The 22655-nt window shown below is 48.3% G+C and overlaps 1 protein-coding gene across 2 annotated transcripts in view; it reads left to right on the top strand.

Annotated features, from left to right (window-relative positions):
- Nucleotides 1-4515: 4515 nt before the first annotated feature.
- Nucleotides 4516-22655, top strand: part of FARP2 (FERM, ARH/RhoGEF and pleckstrin domain protein 2) — a gene marked incomplete at its 3' end in the record, with an annotated part of 68537 nt that continues 50397 nt past the window's right edge. For both annotated transcript variants that reach the window (XM_084267080.1, XM_084267079.1), the window contains exons 1-2: nt 4516-4740; nt 21556-21660. In XM_084267080.1, the coding sequence (XP_084123206.1) occupies nt 4537-4740; nt 21556-21660 (309 nt within the window). In that variant the 5' untranslated portion in view covers nt 4516-4536. The remainder of the gene's footprint in view (nt 4741-21555; nt 21661-22655) is intronic.

The following is a 22655-nucleotide window of genomic DNA, read 5'->3' as shown; positions in this document are numbered from 1 at the left end:
CCCAGGGAGCCCAGAACTGGCCACAACACTCCAGGTGGGGCCTGACCAGGGCAGAGCAGAGGGGGAGGATCCCCTCCTGTGACCTGCTGGCCACACTCCTCCTGATGCCCCCCAGGATCCCCCTGGCTCTCTCAGCCCCCAGGGCACACTGCTAGCTCATGGCCACCCTGTCATCTATCAGGATGAAAAGAAAGGTAAAGGGTGGGGAAAGGGGAAAAACAAAAAGGGGGGGGAAGAAGGAACGTGGAAAGGAAAGGGCAAAGTAAAAGGGAAGGGGAAAAGAGGAAGGGAAGGGGAAAGAAAGGGAAAAGGAAGGGGAAGGGAAGGAGAAGGGAAGGAAAGGGGAAAGAGAACGGAAGGGAAGGGGGAGGGCGCGGCAGCGCTGCGAGAGGGCGCAGGAGCCGCAGCTGCCCGAAAGCCGGGCCCGGCCTCGCTCCCCCGCGGCCACCTCTCCCCCCGCATGCAGCGGCCAGGGCTCCCCCCAGACTCCCGCACCCCGTTTCCCCCGCGACAGGGCAGAGCCCCGGGAACCCAGGGCAGGGACGACCCCGCTCCCCACCCGCCCCCGGGCCGGGCCGGGCCGGGCCGGGCCGGGCCTGGCGGCCGCTCCCGGCAGCCTCAGCCCCGCCCCGGGCGGCCAATCGCTGCGCGCGGCGGGCGGGGAGGGGTGGGGCGTGTGCGCGGCCGGGGCGCGCGGGTTGCGCGGGGCCGGGGCCGCTGCTGCTGCTGCTGCTGTGGCGGCGGCGGGACGGGCGCGCAGGGCGGCCGGGCCCGGGCGCTGAGGTGAGGAGAGGCGCGGGGCGGCGGGAGGCACCCGGGGGCGTCCTGACAGGCGGCCCCGCTCGGCCGGGCAGAGCGGGCGGCGGGGCGGGAGCTGGAGCTGGAGGGATCCCCCGGGCAGGCTCTAGGAGCGGCGTCCCCAGCCGGCCCGGCCCGGCCCGCGGCTCTGGCCCGCCCGCGGCTTCTGTGGCGCGCTGCGGCCCCCGCAGAGGCTCCAGCGTGGTAGCCCGGCCGGGGAGGGGCCCTGCCCGCTGGAGGGGCTGCCGGCCTCGCTCCTCGGGCCCTGGGGGCGTGGGGAGCGGCAGGGGGGCTCTGTCTGCCGGGGACTGGGGAGCGCCTTCCCCTGCGCGCCGCCGGGGGCCCGGTCCGGGCGGCTTTGCCGCTTTGGTCTCAGGCCGGGAGCGTTGGGCTCACCTGCGGCCTGCCCCACCCTGCCCTGCCAGGGGTAGCGCCGCCCCGCCAGCCGCTGAAGAAGCATTCCTGAGGCCCCGCTCATCTGGTGGGGACCGGCTGCGGGTCCTTCCCCGGCCTGGCTGCGCGCCCATCGCCTTCCAGGGGCGAGTGTGGTCACCGCCGGGCTGCCCAACCCCGCTGGCGACCCCGGCGAGGGCTCCCTGGCTCAGGGAGAGGCGTCTCTCCGGGTGCGGATGGGGCGCTCGGAGCCTTCGTCCCTCCTGCTGCAGTCGTGGGATGGCTGATGCGTCTCTCCCGGTGGGGTGATGCTGTTGGGTCGCTGCTGCCTGGTCTAAAAGGTCCTGGAGGGTCCTGATGTGAGAGCTCCTGCTGAGAGTTTCTCCAGGAAGGTGGGAGGGATCCCTTCCTGTGGAGGCAGGGATGGACCTGCTCGCACAGGGGATGTGGGGAACTGCTGTTGCTTCAGCCCAGCCCCCTGCATAGGGGAGGGATGGAGCATTGTAGTGCCTGTCGCTAAGGCAGACCCTGCACTCAGAGTTGTTCCTTGGAAAGCCCTTGGTATCTTGCATTGGCATGTCCTCTGCTGGGAGCTGCCTCTTCAGATTTGCTGCTAGCTGAAAAAATGCTGTCTTGCTTCTGAAAAGTAAGTTTAGGCCATCCAAGCAGAAGACAAAACTTGTTGAGAGCTTCAAAGCTGTTTCAGAAAGGCCACAAAAAGTATGTAAATTATGTAAGTCACTTGGGGCTGAGAGCCACAGTCACTCTGTCACTGTGCTTCAGGGAACTGGGTTAGCTTTGATGCCTGGTCCCTGGGTAGGACATTATCAGGGTGAGCACCCAGTGCAGACAAGTTGAAGATGGGTAAATGTAACAAAGATTTAACTTATTTTTTTTCCTTCCTAAACCCACTGATACTGTGGTGTTGCATTTTACTTTTGCATTGATGAGGAGGCAAATGAGACCTTGTTCTGGCTTGCCTGGGGTGGGAGGCTCTCAGTGCTGTTGGATGCTTTCTCTGCTTGTCCTGTAGAGCTGCTCTCACTTCCCAGGGCTTGCAGCCTGGCTCAGGCTTCACTCCTGCATTTTCCTCCACCTTTCATTTACTCAGCCCTTTCAACTGAAACGCTTCCTAAACCATGGCACAACCTTTGCTGTGAAGGAATGTTCTATGTAGTCAGCTTATGTCAAGCTTGGTACCTGGCTGTGATTGGTGGTGAAGGTGGAAATTGTGCTTGGTTTGGTTAATACTCCTCATGCTTTCTGGTTTTGAGGTGGTTGGAGCAGGCTGGGCTGTTTTGGGGATGCTTAGTAAGTGTAATGGCATTAGTGGTGTGTGCCAGGAGGGAACGGGATGTGGCTGGGGAGATGTCTGGGCACTGCTTTTCTAGGGAAATCTGGCTTTGCTTCTGTGCATCATGTCTTCTGCTGAGATGCTTATTAGACCTTTCAAGTGTAGTAAAAGTCCCTGGGAGCTTCTGGTTCAGCCCAGAGCTGGGTGGTCTGCCCCTTGCCTTTGGCAACTGGCTGGCCCCTCTGCCATGGGGCTTCTCCCTTGCCCTGCTGCTCGTGTCTCTTTCCTTTAGAGTAACTGCAGTGGCTTCCAGTAGCTTGTTTATTTGGAATGGGATGACTGTGTTTGTGGAGTGCTGGCTTTAAGAGCAGTTGTCTAATCAGTAGCCTTGTGAGGAGCAAAACTCATTCTGAGCCACTTCAGTTGCTGATGACCTTCTGAATGGCACCAGCAAAATCTTACCCTACAGTAAAGTTATAAGGGACACGGTATCAAGGGACTATAGGTGACACCAAGCTATGATTTCTCTTCAGATTAGCACTTAGAAGTGTAACCTGGGCACCTGTCTATGCTGACAGGTAAGGTTTGTGACCTAAAGCTTGTTCTGCTTGGCTGTGCAGCCACACAAACTGTGAAGGTGGGTGAAAGGATGGGCACAAAGTAGCAGTAAGTTTCCCCCCTTGGTAGGCTGGGTGCTGGACAGCATATGCATGCTTTTAAGGCTGGGATGTCGTGTGTGTTGGCAGTGGGGATGCTGGCAGCATCTCTGCTGTCATCTTGGCAGGACTCTGAGGGACCACTAAGCCAAATGAGCCTTGTGGGAGGTGTAATTAAGTAACACCGGTCCCTCCCTTGCAATAACTCCATCTGTGCAGGGGTCTGCAAGTGCAAAAGACAAACCCAACCAGAACAAACCATTGAAACCCACTGGTCTGCAGCCTAGGGGGAGGTTGGACCAGTTTTCATGTGTGCAAGGGTTATAACCTCCCACTGGATTTGAACATCATGTAAGGCTGGCTCCACTGAGCTCCCCAGAGCTGCCTACCTACTCATGGCGTGGAGAGACAAAGGAGTGTTTTCATGATCTGCCTCTCTCTCCTTTCCAGACAAACCCCGTTTCTTAGGAGACAATAATCTAGTGCTGCTCTGAATTTTTGGTGGTGTGGTGGCCCAGCATCAGCCTGCACACACTTGTGATTGTCCAGGCACAGGGTGGTGGTTGGGAAACGCAACCAAAAGCACCGAGGAGCCTGTTGATCTCCACGTGTGTTTCTGCTCAGCCCCTTCCCAAAGTCTTCATGCCAGTGGTGAGCTTTTCCCTCATGTCAAATGAAACATTTGCTGGGCAGCAGCTGCCACTGAACCATGGAGGGAGGAGGGATTACAGTGTAGGAGTTGCCTGACTTGGAACAAGCACAGATTTCTGGAATTGATTTTTTTTCCCCCCAATGACTTAATCTGGGCATGGCACAGGTTGGTAAATAAGGCAAAGAAGTTTTATCTCCAGCAGGAATCTGCATTCTGAAGCTGCCAGCCTTGGAGTAGTTAGGGTTTTGGGTGAGTCATCATTTTAGGGGATGTTGTAGCAGGGTCAATGGGATGGCTGGGGACCAGTCAATGGGATGGCTGGGGACCAGTCAAAGGGAGCCTTGCCTTGTCCTGCACTGCCTGTGACTTTCCTTGTGCTGTCAGCAGCACCCATGCTGCTCCTGGAGCTAAATTGGCAGAAAAATGAATGTGAAATTAAAATGTCAGTGTGTAGGAGGGCACAGGTTTGAGTATCCTGTTTCCTAACCATGGTTTGGAATAGGGGATTTTTTTCCCCACTGGTATTTTCTTTTTTTCCCCCCAGCACTGGATTTTTGACCACAACTTCATCACCTTTATTACTGGTTTAGATAGAGGAATGAAGAGCATTAAATGAAGACATTGTGTGTGATTGTGCTTCAGTGGGTGGTATTTTCATTCAGGATATTGGTGCAGAAGCATCTTTTAGGCTGTAATTCTCTATTTTCTACCATGTTCCTTTAGATTCTGCCCGCTCTTGGAAGATGGGAGAGATAGAAGGGACATACAGAGTCCTGCAGACTCCTGGCTCTCGTTTGGGTGTCCAGAAGACCGCAGGAGTTAGTACCTTGGAGCCAGGACAGAACCTCTCTACTGCAATGGCATCACCCCCTGCCAGAGCACACGAGAGGGACCTGTCCATCAGAATAAAGATGTTGGACAACACAGAGGAGACACTCAACATTGAGGTAAGAGAGTTTTGAACCTAATTTCAAGGACACTTAGCCTCTGCTAAGGTAAAGCTCACAGGGTGTGCTGCTCTACAGAGCTGGGATGCTTTGAGGCAACATCCAAATAAAGATTCCTGTAGGGATTTTACCTACTTACAAGTAGTTCAATGAGTGTCACCTCTTGTTTTTTTCTAAGTATAAGGGATGTTTTGTGTTTTTTAACAGACTTTAAATACAAGCACACACTGTACAAGAACCTTTAACTGTTCCTTGCTTTGGGGGAACACCAGCTATCTCCTGCCAAACTGTTTGTGCTCCTGAGCCTCATGCAGCTTTGTTGACTTGGCAGTTGGGAGAGCAGAAGAGCTTTTATTTTAGTTACTACTTTTTATTGATTATTTTATATGGTTTCTATTTGAGTCAACTTGCTCCTATTTGAAAGTTTTTGCTTGTTACCACAATTTGTGAGGCAGTGTTTCTGAAAATGTGTATTTGAAAGGATGCTTGCTTAGCAGTCTGGGGAATCTGCTTGAAGAAACACAAGCCATGCTCAAACTGGGGTGGTTGTGTTTTGGATCAGGCAGAAATTTTTGCTCTTCAGATTCTTGTTTCATTCTCAGCATTAAACTCAGACTTTCATTTTAGCTTGCCTGAAGATCTGTTGTTAGTTACAGCTCTCTTGTAGTGAAGATACTCAGCTATCAGGTACTCTACGTGAGTATCAAGTTGGTATAGATGCTGGTGGTTTTGTGCTTTGATTTTTAAAAAGAATTTAAAAAAAACCCCAAACAACCCCCAACCCTGTGATTTTGGAAAGCAGTGCTAGTTGTCTGTACACTGTTAAAATCAAGGAAGAATTTACAGCTCCTAGTGCCTGCTTTATTGCATGAAGTTGGTGACTAGAGATCTACTGTATATTAGCATAGATGCTTTATGTGTCTTCCTTGTCATATTTGTACCAACTCTGACCTTCTCATGCAAATCCTCCACTTCCCTCAATAACTTGACACTTCATCTTACTTCATAACTCCTACCTGTCTCTTTCAGTCCCAAATGATAGTTTACATGCAAGCAGGAGGAGTCAAAGCTTGGTCTGTTGTCTGTGACGTGCTGCTGAAGGGGAATCCTTTGAGACTCTTTCCTGAAAGAGTGGTCAGGCATTGAAACAGACTGTCCAGGGAAGTAAGTGGTGGAGTCACCATCCCTGGAGGCATCCAGATGTGTGCAGACGTGGCACTGCGGGATGTGGTTTAGTGGTTGTGGTGGTTTTGGGTTGGTAGTTGGGTTTGATGATCTTAGAGGTCTTTTCCAACTCCATTGCTTCTGTGACTGTACTTGCCTCTCATACAACCTCAGGATCTTTTTGCATCTTCAGACCTGGTGGCACTCAGGCAGCCCTGTGGTCCTGTCCTGGAGCTCTGCCAGCAGGGACAGGGAGGGGATTGTCCCTCTCTACTCTGCCCTCATGAGGCCCCATCTGGAGTCCTGTGTCCAGAGCTGGGGCCCCCAATACAAGAAGGATGTGGGGCTGTTGGAGAGGGTTCAGAGGAGCCACAAGGATGATCAGAGAGCTGGAGCACCTGCCCTACAAAGAGAGGCTGAGGGAGCTGGGCTGGGTCAGCCTGGAGAAGAGAAGGCTGTGGGGGGACCTCATTGCAGCCTTCCAGTCCCTGAAAGGAGCAGAGAAACAGGAGGGGAATCAACTTTTTAAAAGAGCAGATAATGGCAGGACAAGGGGGAATGGACTAAAGCTAAAGGAGGGAAGGTTTAGATCAGATATTAGGGGAAAGTTTTTACAGAAAGAGTGGTGAGGGGCTGGAACAGGCTGCCCAGAGAGGGGGTGGATTCCCTGTCCCTGGAGGTGTTCCAGGCCAGGTTGGATGGGGCCCTGGTCAGCCTTGTGTAGCTCCAGGCCTGGAGGTTGGTGTCCCTGCCTGTGGCAGGGGGGTTGGAGCTGTGTGATCCTTGGGGTCCCTTCCAACCCAGACCATTCTATGATTCTATGATTCTCTGCATGCCTGCTGTCTAACCTCTGGGCGTGCTTCCTTGGTTCTCACCTGGGCTTGACAGTAGTGGTTCACTGCTTGGGTTTTTGAGACTGTCTTGGCCTGGTTCTTTTTCAGCTGCTGGAACAGCCTGGACTGTATATCCTTCCAGCTATCTCTGCTGCTCTCTGGCTTCTGCTGTGGGTCCAAGTTTAACTCCATCTAACTGTGGCTCCATCTAACCTGTGGCTCAGGTCTCCATGATGTCCTGACTCTTGGCTGTGTCTCAGCTGTAAATAAAATCACCCTTTGCCTGAAGAAATGTATTTCTGATATTTAAGTATCAACATCAGCTTCACATGTAAAACCCATACATTCCTCACACTCTGTTTTGCCACTCAGTCACAGTTCAGTCTCACCTGTCTGCCCAGTATTGTAGTTTCTCTTTCCTATTGGGAACTGTCTGGGTTCTCTTTTGTTCATCTGGAAAGCTTTCTCTGGTTATGACATCCACAGAAACACCTTAATTTGAGCAACTAGATTGCTGAGGCCCAAGTTAACATTGTACTCTTCTTCATTATGAGGTCAGTCAGAACTGAGCAACTTTGAAACTTTGCCTGGTGTGAGTGGTGAGAAGGAGAGCAGAGCACTGAGCACAAAAAGATCTGTACTCAGCTAACTACAGAGTCCTACTAACACACTGCCCACATCTCCTTTCATTTTAGTCTGAATGAGGTTGCAAATGATTGCAAACAGGGATGAGGTGTTAAATTGTAACCCTCTGCCTCCTGATTTGTGTGCTGGGGGAATAGCAGTAATTCCTGACTGCTGTTTATGATGGAAAATTGGAGGTTTTCAGTTGGGGGTTGAGGGCAAGAAGTAGTAAAAGTCCACCACATTTGCTGAGTAGCTGGTGTGGGCTGGCACTGTGTGGGGTGGTGTTTTTTTGGTTTTTGAAAAGCAATGAGAACAATTAATGATTAAGCAGCTGTCCTGGAGGGACTGAGGCTCTGATTGCAATGCAGCTTGCCCTCTCCTCTTGGCTTTTGCAATGATTCTTTTTCATGGGGTGTGGAAATGAGACATTGGGTTCGTTAACTGCTTCATGGGGTTTGTGTTTGTTGATTCAGGTCAGCAGGAATTTCTCAGTGTGGTGGGAAATGGAGGCCTTTCTCATGGACAGGCAGTGCTGGTGCTGCTTTCTAGTGGAAAGGCACCTTATGGCAAAAGGCATTCTTCAAATCATGTTCCCTTCTGTCTTGAAGAGCTATGGCAGATAACTTTTTACTGAGAACAGTGGTGTGTTGGCAGAAGAGACTGAGTAGGCAGAGCAGCCAGCTTCTGGAGAGCAGTCTTCTCTCTGCACTGTGGCAGGGAAGCTGATGCAGGAGCCATCTGTGCTGCCTCACTTGTGAAGTTGCCTAAAATGAGCCACATTGGCAATTTTATCCATACAGGATAACCAGAGTACCCACAGTAACAAATGAATCTGTGTCTTTTCCTTGTGACCCACACCCTTATCATAGACTCCCAGACTGGTCTGGGTTGGAAGGGACCCCAAGGGTCACAGAGCTCCAACCCCCCTGCCACAGGCAGGGACACCAACCTCCAAGCCTGGAGCTGCACAAGGTTGCCCAGGGCCCCATCCAACCTGGCCTTGAACACCTCCAGGGATGGGGCACCCACCACCCCTCTGGGCAGCCTGTTCCAGCCCCTCACCACTCCCTCTGTAAAGAACTTCCCCCTAATATCTAATCTAAACTTTCCCTCCTTTAGTTTTAATCCATCCCCCTTGTCCTGCCATTATCAGCCCTTTGAACAAGCTGATTCCCCTCCTGTTCCTCTGCTCCCTTCAGGGACTGGAAGGCTGCAGTGAGGTCCCCCCACAGCCTTCTCTTCTCCAGGCTGAACCAGCCCAGATTCCTCAGCCTCTCTCCATAGGGGAGCTGCTCCAGCCCTCTGAGCATCTCTGTGGCTCCTCTGACCCCTCTCCAACAGTCCCACATCTTTCTTGTCCTGGGGCCCCAGCTCTGGACACAGGACTCCAGCTGGGGCCTCCCCAGGCCAGAGCAGAGAGGGACAATCCCCTCCCTTCTCCCAGCTGCATTTAAAACTCTTCTCTCCTGGCAGGTGCTGGTGGATACTCTCCTTTGGTAGGTCTCCCCCATGGCTTGGGTCTTTTAACTTGCCAGGGAGCAAGGAAGGAGGCTGACAAAGTGCCACAACATATGGGATGGCATAGGAATGGAATAGGAGAGGACAGCCCTTCCTTCACGTTGCTGAATCTAGCACAGTGTGATACAAGTTCAGTATGGCCACAAACCACTGCCTTTTATCCAGAATCCACTATCTCCATCTGTTTGCACAATCTGCACTGTAAGGTTTGCTTACTAACTCTGGATTTTGTCCATCAGGAAGTGGGAGCTGCTCTTCAAAGTGTGCTGGGGCAGAGCTCTTCTCTGGGGAATCTGTTTTTTGAATGGCAGGGGATGGAGAAATGCTCAGATCTTTTCTAGACTTTAAAAACCTGACAATGGCATATTTATGGTTATTCTTTATCCCTTCTCAAGCCAGAAAAACGATTGAATTCCATTCAAAGCAAGGCTTTTGATGAGTAGTGGGGTTTTCCCCCTTTTTTGCAGCCAGCTTAGTGAGTCAGCTCAAACCTTGTGTGTGCTGTGTCAGGGGTACCTCTCCTCCTCCCTCCAAGGTCTTTCCAAATAGCTGATTCTCCAGACTGTGAGCTGAATGATCAGAAAATGTAATTTAATTCAGACTGTGGGCATACTTCAGAGTAACCAGGGCTTTACAATAGAAGTTCTGCAGGCTTTCCTGATTTATCTTAAGAGATTAAACTTGGAGGTCTTTGATCAGCATGAACACACAGCAGACCTGAGTAGAAGGGGCCAGGCTGGGTTTAATTCATCAGCTTGAATGCTTGGTGAAGTTATGCTTGTCTGGTGCTGGCTGTGGAGGACAGTACAATGTCCTGCAACCACAGCCAACTTAGGCTATAGGAATTCATGGTACAGGGGAGTGTGATTGACCCTTGCTGAAAGCTTTTGTGTTGGCTTGTGGTAGAGTTGGAAGTGGAGTGTTAAAGCGGTGGGTGTATGAGCTGTTGAAGACTTGGAGTACAGCTTGTGTAGAGGAAACTTGGGGTCTTTTGGCATGGCATGGTTGGAAGAACAGTAGTGCTGATGGCAGGGAGAGTCTGGTGCACTCTTAAAAGCCCAGGAAGTGAAGCAGCATGTTTAGTCAACAAGCAAAAGGTCAGACTCACCACATCTTCCAGCTGCTTTCTCTGCTGTAGAGCATTCTTGGGGAGTCTGTAAACAGACAGGCTGTAAGGCTTGCCTCTCTAACCCACTCTTCCACTTGATAAGACATCTAACAGTGTTGCTGTCACAATGTGCTGTTTAATATTTGGTCTGTGTGTTTGTTGTTCCTCATGTGCTTGCCTTCTTGTGTCAATTATACTCTGTGCTATGAGGAAGTGCCCTGGAAAAAAGTGTAGATTGTTAATGCTTCAAGTTTACCAAACTCTTCAGGGAAAGCTTGGCACCTCTGCACTTGTCTGTACTTCCTCATCTCTTGCTTGAATGTAAAACAACACTTGGGAGTGAGAAATGCTTATTTATCATATTATAGTTGAATTCTTCTCTGGTTTTACCACCTGGAGAATGAGTCCTGTAAAACTGCCACATCCATCACAAAGTCATGGCGTGGTTCTTAGTGCCTGGCAAAGCCAGGTGGCTCTGCCTGCCTGCTGTACTCCATGGGAGAACTTCAGCTGGATTTGTTTCTTCCATGCTGTTCTTTGGCAGGTTGCTTTGAGCACACAAATCTCTTCTTTCCCTTTTAATTGTAACGAAGTAACTTGCTCCTCAGGAAAAGAGGAGTCCCCTTTGTGTTGGTTTGGATTTACCGTAGATTTCGGTTCCACCCCCCAGCTTTGCCTTGTTCTCTGTGGGGCAGGCAGTGCAAGCAATTCTGCTGCCTGGGAGTGTGAAACCAGGCCTCAGGAAAACACTTTCTCATCTTGTCAGGTGTTTTAACTCAGCTTTTTGAAGGTTGTTGTGTCTTCTCTCCTTCTCTTACCAAGGACAAGCCTGAGCGCGTTGTGCATCCCTGCGGGGCTGTGCGGTGTGGCCCTCCCCATCTCACTCTGGGGGGCTGCCTGGGAGGGAACACTCCACTCCACTGCTCTTCATGACAGCAAGCTGGATTTTCTTATGAGGTGTTGTCCCTTCACTGCTTGTGGCTGTTTTGGAGTTTACTGGTGTACCCTGTGAGACTTACTATTACGTTACTACACAATTTAAGTGGCTTTTTCTGTACGAAGTCGAAAGTGGCTGCTTGGGGATTACTCCATCCCACAGTGATAGTGATTTTGCTGCTCACCTTTGAGACTCCTCTTTGGTCTGTTTAAAATGACAAAGAGCATTTATTAAAAGTGCAAAATTACTTCTGTGTTTAGATACACTGGAGTAAGTTTAATCCTTCTTTGGAGGAGATATTCCAGCCCTGTCTGGACGCCGACCTGTGCGACCTGTCCTAAGGAGCTGCTTTGGCAGGGGGTTGGACTAGATGGGCTCTTGAGGTCCCTTCCAACCCCTACAGCTCTGTGATTCTGGTTTCTGTGTGGCTTGTGGGCATCTGTAACTGAAAGGGGTCATAAAGATGGCACCTTGGTTCCAACTGGCTGTTGGAGCCCACGGCCATGTATCACTGCATTTGGGGGCCCTGAAATCAGGGCTGGGACCACAGGAGGTTTTTGAGGCAGCAATCTGACAGCCTGGATGTGCCTCATGGGCTTCTTGGGGTTTGGAGGGAGTGTTTTCAGCCCCAGCAAGCTGAAAAATGCTGCTGCTTAGTAACTCCTGATGGTAGCATTAATACGCCGAAGAACTGCACTGGGGCTGAAGCAGAAGGTTTGCAGCTTGAAATGCTGTTATTGATGTTTTAAGGATATGCAGCTGTTAAAAGATGGAAAGCCTGCTGTGGGTACTGCAAACCTGTCCTCTGAAATCATGTTTCAGCCAGGCTGTCCTTGCCGTGGGCCCTGGTGAGTCCTGAGCCAGGCTCTGCCATGAGCTGCCCTCCTGTCTCTTTCTCCCTTGCTCTCCCTTCTCCTGCTTAGACCTTCTTTTCATAAAGGCTTTTTTTTTTTTTTTTTCCCTCTGTGCTGTAAAAGTATTAACAGCTTAAATATGTGGGAAGTGGGAGGACAGGCTGCTTCTGAATCCTATTAGGCGCTATGCTGAAGGAATCAAGATGCTGTGTTAGTCAGCTCAGTGTTTTTCTTCCCTGGCTGGGAAGAAATAGTCAAAATTCCAGAAAGAATCATAGCCAGATGCTTGTCATTGCTCCGGTTCAACTCTCCTAAATATGGCAAATAAGCTGCCTTAGGACTTATTTTTGTCTGACCTCAGGAGAGAAAGTTAGTAATTCACTATTTAAAATGTGAAGTTATTGCAGGGTTTAAAAAGGAAGTAATTGAAGCTTTGCAGTCTGTGTGCTGTTTGATTCTATGATACATTGTTTTGAAACCTGTTATTTTGTGTTTGGGGGGGCTTGACTTTTTTGATGCTGTGGAGGAATGTGGTATTGGGTGGGGAGAGGTAAAACCACAGCCTTTTTACTGACAGGCATTTGGGGGGCTGTATGGGTAGGCTTGTTTCAGTTTAAGGGAAGATTTGAGCTTGCATTATAAAACCAATTTACTACTTCACATTTCTGTGGGTATTAGGTGTGAGATTATGTAAGAGCACATTGAGTTGTACTGCAGGAAAGGGGAAACAACCTGAATATTCCTGTATAAAATGCAGGTGTGGTAGGTGGAATTCCTCACTGCGTGGTTGCCATGTACTGCAACAAGTGCTTGTCTCCATGTGATGTGCAGAGATGACAAGGTTCTCTTGTACAGGTTCAGAAGAGTGAGTTGAGGAACAATGAGAGCCACACTGACTTAGCTTACCAGTGAGTTGGTGTAAAGCTGAACTCTTGAAGCTCTCTCTAATTCATTGGGAGCATCCCAAGAACTTTCTGCCTGGATGAGATCTGATAAAGTAACCCAATACAGAACTTAATGGTCTTGGCATACATGCAGAGGTACAATTCTTGTACTTAATTCCATTTAGGTGCCCCCTGAAGTCACAACCATGTAAAGGGAAAGCTGTTACCTTTTAACTTCCTTACTAATTCCATAGTGTGTTGCCATCACTAATAAAGAAAGGAAATACTGTTAGTTTCTTAAACTCTTCTGTACAATGCAGGTGCTAACTTCTTTTCTTTTCACCAGTTAGTAAAGGGAGGATTGTGAAAATCAGCTGCAATTGATATTCAGCCATTCTACCAAAATAACAGTAAGAATGACTGTATTTAAGGGGCAGGGGACAGGGAGCAGTCCCTCTCTGGAAGACCTGTTGGGTGTGGGTGACATTTGAAGCTGCTTCCACAGATGGATAATTCTGTAAAATGTATAGAGCCTGAAAGGGAAAAAACCCAAACAACCTCAATCCAAGGCACAGCCCACAGTCAGCTAAATGCAGCTACAGAATTGCTAAGAGGCAGTTAGAGAAATTTTGGCTTGGTGCCTACTGGAAAAAAAAAGGACTTGATGTTGAGCAAGGCTGGTGTCTCTTGGTACCTGGCTATGTTTGGAGAAGCACAGCCTTGTGAACATGCATTTCAATGAACAGGGTTGCAAAAGCATACCTGTGTGTCATCTGTTTCTCCTTGCAACCCAGATGCCTTTCTGGCAAGGGCAGAGCTGCCTGCTTGTGTAAGAGGGAGACTGTGTCAGTGGGATATTTAAGAAAACTCTGCAGTGGGGGTGATGCCTAGTGTAGAGAGGCTTACTCTTTGAGGCTGTGATGTTGGATATGGAGGAGGGGAAACCTGTCTGTCTGACAGAGCAGACTTACTCACAGAAGAAGTTTAAAAAGGGGTGGGGGGGGGAGATAAATGAGTTGCCAAGCAGTCTGTATAGTGAGTTTAGAGACACTCCTTAAAGTCTTTGAACAGCTTCTGCATGTGTTGCTGCTGCCCTGCCCTGAGTGGTGCAGTAGAAATGCAGCTGGGAAACATGTTGGCCCTTTCAGTAGGATTTGGCTGTTCTTTAGTAAGCTCTTTCCACTTGCAGTAGAACTTGGGAGGCCTTTTTTGACACGTTTGTAGCACCAGGCTTGGGTTTTGGATTTTGGAGCGTTCTGCTGACAGTGAAAACAGGTTTGGAAACATCACTTAAGAAGCCATTTCTCTCTAACCTCATGACAGAGGAACAGGAGGTGAAGTATTTTAACTATTAGTGGCTCTTCACTGCTGAGGCAAGGCAAAGGATGGGAGCTCAGCTGCAGCCCTGCTTTCCCAGCAGTGAGATCCAGGCAGAGGTGTTTGACATCTCTGCTCCCTGTGCTGCTGCTCTTCTCCCACCACCCCTGGCAGGTTTGGGCTCAGCATTTGTGGAGCCTGGGCACAGTGTGGGAGTGATAAAATACCCATACTAGTTCTGAAAAAAAGAAGGGGGAAGAGTGGACTTTGTAGAGAGTGTTACTGCTGTCTGACATGTACTTCATCTGAAATAGTGAAGGATGATCATCCATGCCCTTCAGCCCACTTCTTGGGCAGCTAGCCCCAAGCCAGAGGTGTAGACTCCTGGTGGAGAGGGAGAAGTTAACAAATCTTTGTCCTTATCTAATCTGGCCTGTAGGTATTTATTAACCCATCACCATGGTGCCAAAGCTCTGCTCAAAGTACAGTAGAGAGTGATGTTAGGACAGCTGGTACAATTTCAGTTTTGCACAAAATAGTCTTGGCCCTTCCCATAGAAATACCTGCTTTGTGCAAAGGTGACTGCCACAGCTGCTTGTTTCTGTAATGTCAGAAACTGTCTCCTACAGGCAGACTTCCTTGAGTGACTTGCCAACCAGGAGCACTCCTTGTAGTGAAAGCTCACGTCCTATCTGGCTGATGTAAGCACAGATGATGGCATTGAGGCTAAAGCATCATTAACAGTGGAAAAACCCAGCAATTTTAGGAATCTTCTTTGTGAATAAAGGGAAGCAAGTAATGTCTGGGTTTAAAACTACTTAAAAACATAGTTATATACATGGGCACCCAAATGAGATGATGCTGTGTGTGTTCTTAGAGTACATACAGTCTATAAATGGATGAAGTGGCCAGGAACTGTGAGGTCATGGGTGTAAGAAGGTGTACAGGGCTTTGCACAAGTGTGTACAGACTGAGTTCAAAGGGCAAAGATTGAGCTCATTGGTCTCCTAACTTCTAGTTTCTTGGCTTTATTAAGCTGTTTTACAGCTCCTATGAATGAAGTAGGTGCTTAGAGGTTCTGTCACTTCATTTCTTGAAGTGGAAAGAGGTGGTTTTTGGGACTGGCTCACGACAGCACATTCTCTGTTTGCAGAGCTGGCCATTCTGGTAAGTAGGTGCTTGTATCTATCTGTGGTTATTTCAGCCAGCAAGTTGTTTAAAGGCTTGAAATAGTGCAGATATTGAATATCTGGGGGCTGAGCTCCTTTCTGGTGTGTGCTCTGTGTTTGAGGAGGCCTGTCAGTGTAGCATTGCAAATTAATTGACATAGTACATGGTGTAAAACCAGCCCCAGCAGTGCCTTCAGTGCCATTTTCTGGCATTTCATCTTTGCCTCTGTGTGGGATCAGTCACCCCAAAGCAGCTGCTTTCCATGACACACTTGCTGTTGTCCTCTGAATGTTTAATTCTCAGCAAGCATCAACTCTGGTGCCCAGCTGTCAAGCAGCAGTGGCCTGTGAAACACTTTCCAGTGATATGGTCCAGGGTTTCCATTTGGATGACTTACCTCATCCTCAGGTACTCCAGAGCAGCATCTGAAGCAGGGGGTTTGGGGGGGCCTGTTTATATTTCTCTTTCCAGGTGATGAAAGTGGCTGAGAATTTGTGCTGGATACCTGGTGGCTCTTCCACTTGTTGTTTATATATAGTTTGGGGACCATGAATGCTTAACTGTAGTGCTGGTTTCTCTCTGAGCACACTGGTTTATTTCTAGTGCTCCAGGTATTTCACTATGAGAACACTTCTGGAACTTGGGACTGTTCTTTGTCTCTACATGCTATCTACCTAAGTATTCATTTCCCAATCTCCTTCACACAATTCCCTCCCTCTTGGGGATCTTTTCCCATGTCAATAAATTATTGTTTTCCTGCTTTCAGGCATCCAGCAAGTCTAGCCACTCTGGAAAAGCATGTTTGTTGGGTAGAGCTGGTTCCTTTGGCAGTGAAGTGCTTGAACCTTCAAATGATGACAGGATTTAAAGCTAACCTTAATTAAATGAGCCAGAGGCTTACACTTCTAGAATAATTTGTCTGGCTGTGGAATCTGGGGGGTTTTTTGTGGGTATTTTTTTTTTTTAAATCAAAACCAAACCTACCAAAAAAATAAAAACAAACTGAACCACTGAAAACTTAAGACAAAAAAAACCTTGGGAATTTTTTAAAACAAAAAATGTTATCATAGAATCACAGGGGTTGGAAGGGACCTCCAGAGCCCATGGGGTCCAACCCCCTGCCAAAGCAGCTCCCTGGGACAGGGCACACAGGCCGGTGTCCAGACAGGGCTGGAATCTCTCCAGAGAAGGAGACTCCACACCCCCTGGGCAGCCTGTCCCAGGGCTCCCTCACCCTCACTGGGGAAAAGTTCTTCACTAGATTGGTGTGGAACTCCCTATGCTCCAACTTGAGGCCATCACCCCTTGTCCTGTCCCCACAGAGCCCTGAATAGGGGCTGCCCATTCCCCCTGCATCCCATACTGAAGATATTGATAAACATTCATAAGGTCCCCCCTTAGTCATCTTTTCTCCAGGCTGAACTGCTTAAATCTCATTTCATTAGCTGAACGTTTAACAATAACTAGCAGCTTCAATTATTTAAATTTTCCTTTTACTACTTTGTGAAGAAACCCAAATTTTAAATGCATGTATGTTGTTCTGAGCCCAGAACTTTGTGTCAAGTTCTGGGCTCCTTGGTATATAAAGGACAGGGATCTCCTGGAGAGAGTCCAGAGGAGGCTACGAAGATGATTAAGGGCCTGGAGCATCTGCCCTGTGAGGAAAGGCTGAGTAAGCTGGGACTCTTCAGCCTTGAGAAGAGAAGACTAAGGGGGGACCTAATTAAAGTCTATAGTTATCTTAAGCAGGGGATGCAGGGGGAAATGGGCAGCCCCTTTTCAGCGTCTGTGGGGACAGGACAAGGGGCGATGGCTGCAAGTTGGAGCAGAGGAAGTTCCACAGCAACATGGTGAAAAACTTCTTCACAGTGAGGGTGAGGGAGCCCTGTGACAGGCTGCCCAGGGGGTGTGGAGTCTCCTCTGGAGAGATTCCAGCCCCGTCTGGACACCGGCCTGTGTGCCCTGTCCCAGGGAGCTGCTTTGGCAGGGGGTTGGACCCGATGATCTCTCGAGGTCCCTTCCAACCCCTACAATTCTATGATTCTATGATTCTATGAAATATGAATACCCACAGGTCCATAGGTGGCTTTCCTACCCCCATTTAGCCACTGCAGATCAGTGGATGCACAGCCAGCCTGCAATGTCAGGGGGTTGATTATCCAGCCTGCAGACTAAAAACCACCTAAAGAGCCACAAGGTTGTCATGTTCTAGCCTTGAAAACAAAAAGTTAACAAATGGCATTCCTTATACTATTTCCTTCTTTATAACAAATGTGCTTGAAACATACACCCTGCATTCATACATGCAGCTTTTGTTTATGCATGCTATTAATGACAGTTATTAGGATGGAGTTGTGAAGGTGTTTTTTATGCATCGAGCTGCGTTTGGCCAGAGATCTAACAGATCACAGGAGGGCTGTGGATAAACAGAGCTCTGACCTCCCTGAAATGTTTGTGCCTTTCTGGGGAAGAACGGATGTAACAAGTCTGGCTGTGTCTGCTCAATCTGAGTTGCTGATTGCCCCTTTTTTTTGGGGTAATTTGCCAAAAGATGAGCAATGTTTGGGGTTTGTTTTTCATTAGGAAGACCACTAAAGTGCACCAAAATAAAATAATATAAAATAATCTCTGAATGGTGAAGGGATCTGGGTTTAAATTCATTCACTTCACATTTCATGTCTGTGCCTATCTGCTCCCAGCGTGCTGCTCTGTGTTGGCCACTGGTCAGGGATGATGTCACATACAAACTTCTTCCTCTCAGGCAGATACTTGTTTACTGGAGCGTTTGCTCTCCCAGCAGTTGCAGATTTCTGCAGCACAGAATCCAAGGTCTGCTGGTGTTTGCTGAAGTGGGAGGCCAGCAGCTCTGCCAGCTCTGGCTGCACAAGTTTCCATTCTCTACCTCTGCTTTATAACTCCCTGGGTTTTCTTTTTCCAAACTCTTGGCTTTTGAACTGATTTTTATTTTTTTTTTTAGATTTTTTTTTTTCCCCCCTCAGCCTAAGTGCTGCCAAAAGTGGATTTCACTTTTGGAAAGTGTGAGCAAGGGCAGTTTGTCAGTTTTGGAACTCCAGACTATTCCACATTATGAAAATACTGGGGCTGGGTTTTTTTTTGTGTTAAACTCTGTGGGAGCAGGAAGTTAGGATGCTCTGGAAGACGTGTTTGGGAGTTACCAAGGAAAACCTGGTTTCAGTGACACTGAAGTGTGGTCTACTGAAAATCATAGGCTGTGTGTTCCTGCTTTGGTTTTCTGTCTTCCTGAGCTAAAATGTTACAGCAAAGAGAGGGGCTGCTTTGTAGGTAGTGAGATGTGCTCCATCAGAGATTGGGATGTTAAACCAGAAGTCTAAAGAATGGGAAAATAAATAGTTCAGTTGTTTAATTAGCATTTTACTCCTCCCTCCTAAAAATTGCTAGCATTGCATAGCTTTACTTCTCTGACAGTTAAAAACACAGATACCTCCTTTGGTCAAGGAACTTGGGCTGAAAACCTTTGGTGTTGTTCAGTTCTCTTCTGCTTGGTGCTGGCTGTGAGCCCTGAGCCCACTCTGAAGGTGTGTGGGCAGGGGATTGCCATGCCAGCATTTTGCCAGATTTAGTGGGGTTTTTTTACCCTGTGTGTTGGTTGGTGGGGTGGTTTTTCCCCCTTCTTTCTTTTTTTTAACGTGGAATAATTCAGTAATTCAGTTATATCACTAGTTGTTGTCTTGGCAGCATATAAAGAGTAATTGAGAAGTTTGGAATGGAAAACATGGCATGTTGGGAATTTGTATGGAAGATATGGGACCTTTCTGACATGCATTCATGCAGCTTCTTCCCCTGACGTCAAAATTACAGTAATTAAGTAATTACTTCAAAGATTTTTTTGCTTTTGTGCTGCTTTTCTGCAGATGAAGCAATGACATGGTGCTGGCCACTGCATCACTTTCTTTTTTGCCAGCTTCAAAATGTTCAAGCAGCATTTTGGAGAGGACAGTTATAAGTGTAACAAATGAATCCAGGAACTAAAGAGCTCTGAGGAGAGTTTCCTACAGCATTTGAGACTCTAATAAAAGGTTGTGTTCTGTCTCAAGCCTTTGTAACCTATTTTTATTTGAAATTAAAACAGAATGAATGCTGCTCTTTGTGAAAGTGGCACGGCTGTTGCTGCTGCGTGTTTTGAAGGAGGTGCTGTGGAATGATGCTGAGCTTAGAGAGAGGTTTTTCTCAGCTTGTTACTGTAAATGACACCCAAAAGTGCAGTTGATAGTCCAGTCAAAATATGCTTTTAATGTTTGCTTGGCATCTTACTCAGAGGCAAAGTGCTGGAGCCATCTCAACTGCTTCATCTCCAGTCCATCTTGAAGGGCTCACAGCAGGAGAGGTACAGGGGAAGGTCTGCCATACAGCCTTGCTTTTTTGGGAGGAATGAAGGCAGCTGGAGTGTCATTGGGCACAGAGCTTGGCAGGGCCTCAGGATAAATGCAGATGGAACTGTGTGAAGTCGGTCAGGGTATCTATTGCCACGTCCCCACAACTGTTGCTGGCTAGAAAGTTACTCCTTTCCCAGCTCTTTGGTGCCTGTAAGCAGGAGGCATTGCAATGACCATGTTTCTGGGCCTAAAAAAAAAGAAAAAAGCCAGTCCTGCTATATTTAAAGAGATTGTTTCCTGTTACTATTTTATGCAAGCAATGTGTTTCATCTGGAAGTCAGACATTTAATTTCCAAAATGCATTTCTCCACGTGGCTTGTCCTGTGGCAAGCTGTCTGTGATGTGCTTGGGAAGCCTTGTGCAGACAGAGCACCAAGAGTGTCATTTACTGAGGGTGTGTTTTACCTGTACCTGTGTTGTACCTTGTTTCACTGTCATCATTTCAGAAGCAGCTCCCTTACCCAGAGAGCCTCCTGCAAGCACAGATTTTTACCTAAAAAAACATTAATAAATTGAACTATGTTCTTGCAAAGAAAATACCAGTTTAGACGTCTCAAAACTTGTCCAGAGAGAGAGGAGAGCACTCCTCACCATACTGCATCATTGGTGTCACCTTTCAAAGGATATACCATGCTGGGTTTAAAGAGTCAGATACAGAACAGTGTGCCTGCTTTGATGGCAAAGGTGTGGAGTCTCCTGGCACTCTGACTTTCCCAAACAAACAAGCCCTTGGTGGCATGAGTGCCTGAGGTGTGTTCTGCCAGATAACCCACTGGCCAGAGCAGTGCTGGACCCTGTAGCCAGTCAAAGCATCACTCCCATGACCCAGGGTGGATGCTGGTGGCTGTGCCCCCTCCTCCTGGAGCCTGTCCTGGCCATCCCATGAGCTTCTCTGTGGTGCTGGCATGGGGACAGAGGGGTGCAAGAGGGATTCTTTTTGAGGACCAATGTGCAGGTTGATAAATGCTGCTGTTCTTGTGGTGGCTGCTGCAGTCATGCAGGAACAGATGCTGAGAGCAGGCTGGTATGTCTGAAGAGACAGACCCAGGCACGGTTATTTTGGGTGAGCTGTGGAAGTTTCCCATTTTTTTTTCCTGTGTTACCATAGCTGCTTTCTGCTGATGTTTGCTTGGTGGCTTTGCACCTAACTTGACTGTGAAAAGGGCTTTTGAGGGAGGGGTTAATTGCAGATGACTTTCCACAGAAGACATAGGGCAGGAGGAGGATACTTGGGTTCCTGCTGTAGCCTTCCTGTTTATTTCCCAATTAACAGAATAAATACTGTCACCTTTGATTTTCTTGAGTGCTGTTGGAGGAAAAAACCCCAGGGTTTTTCCCAGATGCTTCTTGGTACAAGATGAATTCCAGCTCCAAAGCCTTGCATGTGCTGCAATGTGCAACCTTTGCTCGGACAGCCTGGCCTGGCAAGTCCTGCTTGGCTTCCTAGGTCAGGGCTGAATTCTGCTTGGGTGCAAACTGCCCTGCACCACCCTTCCTCAGCTCTCTTGGACTCTGCATCCAATTCCAAGTCTTGCTTGGCACCAAAGTTGTGTGTGGTTGTGTGGTCCTTGGTATCAGTATGAGCGAGGGGGGTGCACGTTTGAGTGGGGGGTCTCAGCAGCCCCTGCTTCAGCCCTCTGTGGCTGGGGGGAGCCCCAAGCTCCAGCTGCACAAACAAAGGCTGCTGGTTTATTGAAGGAGCTGCAGATAGTTTGCTGCTGGTGTAGACTTGTCTGACCCTGCACTGAGCAGGAAGGTGAAGGTAGATGATTTCCAGCAATCCCTTCCAGACTGAGTTCCTCTGGTTCTGGAAAACTTGTTTGTACAGAGCTGTGCCTGAGTATTGTGTGTTTACAGGGCCAATGATAATGTGAATAGTCTTTGAGAGCTTTTTCTACAGTTTCTAAAGATGTTTTCTTTTCTATTTTGTTGTAAACTTGTTCATCTTAATCTCACTGTTGCTTTTGTTGTTGTTTTTACTTCCTTAGTCAAAACATTATGGCCAGACATTACTGACAGAAGTTTACAAGCACCTGAATCTGGTTGAGTCCGACTATTTTGGGATTGAGTTCCAGAACATCCAGTCATATTGGGTATGTACATTTCCCTGATACATTCAGTGTAAGAAAAAGGCTGGGTGAAAGCAGTTGCCCAAGTGTCCAAAGTTTCAAAATCTGCTGGGGTCTCCTGTAGGATAATCTCTGACTCTTGGACACCAGGACAGCAGCAGCTTAGAAAGTGGAGAGGGGGGAAACTGCTGGTCCTGCTTTCAAGGACAGAAATAAAGCTGTCTTCCCTCTGAAAGGCAGAACATCAATTCAAATTGTAGTCTGTGGAGCACTGACAAATTTGTAATAGGTTGAATAAGTTTGGTAGTGCTCCTGTTTGTCTTCAGTTAATTTCCCAGATAAGTCACTGTTAACCTCTTTCCAACAGACATAACCTCAGCAGGCACAGACTTGCAAGCTTTTCAAATCATTGACCTACTGCTGACACTCTCTAACTCCCAGTCACTTACCCTGTACCTTGCAAAGGTGACAATGTGGCTTCTAAACCAGAAAACATTCCCAAAACTGCCTTCATTATTTTTTTCTCTTACTTTTTCTAGTTTTAGCACTTGCACACAGTGTGCCTGAGAACCTGATGCTAAAAGCACCAATACCTGCTGCTCTTGAGCCAAGGAACACAGTAAATCTTGTTTAATTTCCAGTTCTTAGGCAAAGTGTCCAAAGTCTTTCTGCATCTAGAATCCTCAGCACCCTTTCAGACACAGAAGTAACCAGTAAGGACCAAACAGAATCGTCTTGATTTTTTTTGTTTGTTTGTTTAGAGGAGTAACAAAAACCCAAAACCCACCCCAAACCAACAAACCATCCTCCCAAAAGTTGAGCATCCAGAATACAAACAGGAGGGGAATCAACTTTTTAAAAGGGTAGACAATGGCAGAACAAGGGGGGTGGTTTAAAGCTGAAGGAGGGAAGGGTTAAATTGGATATTAGGGGGAAGTGTTTTCCAGAGAGTGGTGAGGGGCTGGAACAGGCTGCCCAGAGAGGGGGTGGATGCCCCATCCCTGGGGGTGTTCAAGGCC

This window comes from Gallinula chloropus (assembly GCF_964237585.1).
Source record: "Gallinula chloropus genome assembly, chromosome: 8".
In the NCBI taxonomy this organism is placed as follows: Eukaryota; Metazoa; Chordata; class Aves; order Gruiformes; family Rallidae; genus Gallinula; species Gallinula chloropus.
This window is presented reverse-complemented; position numbering and strand designations above follow the sequence as displayed.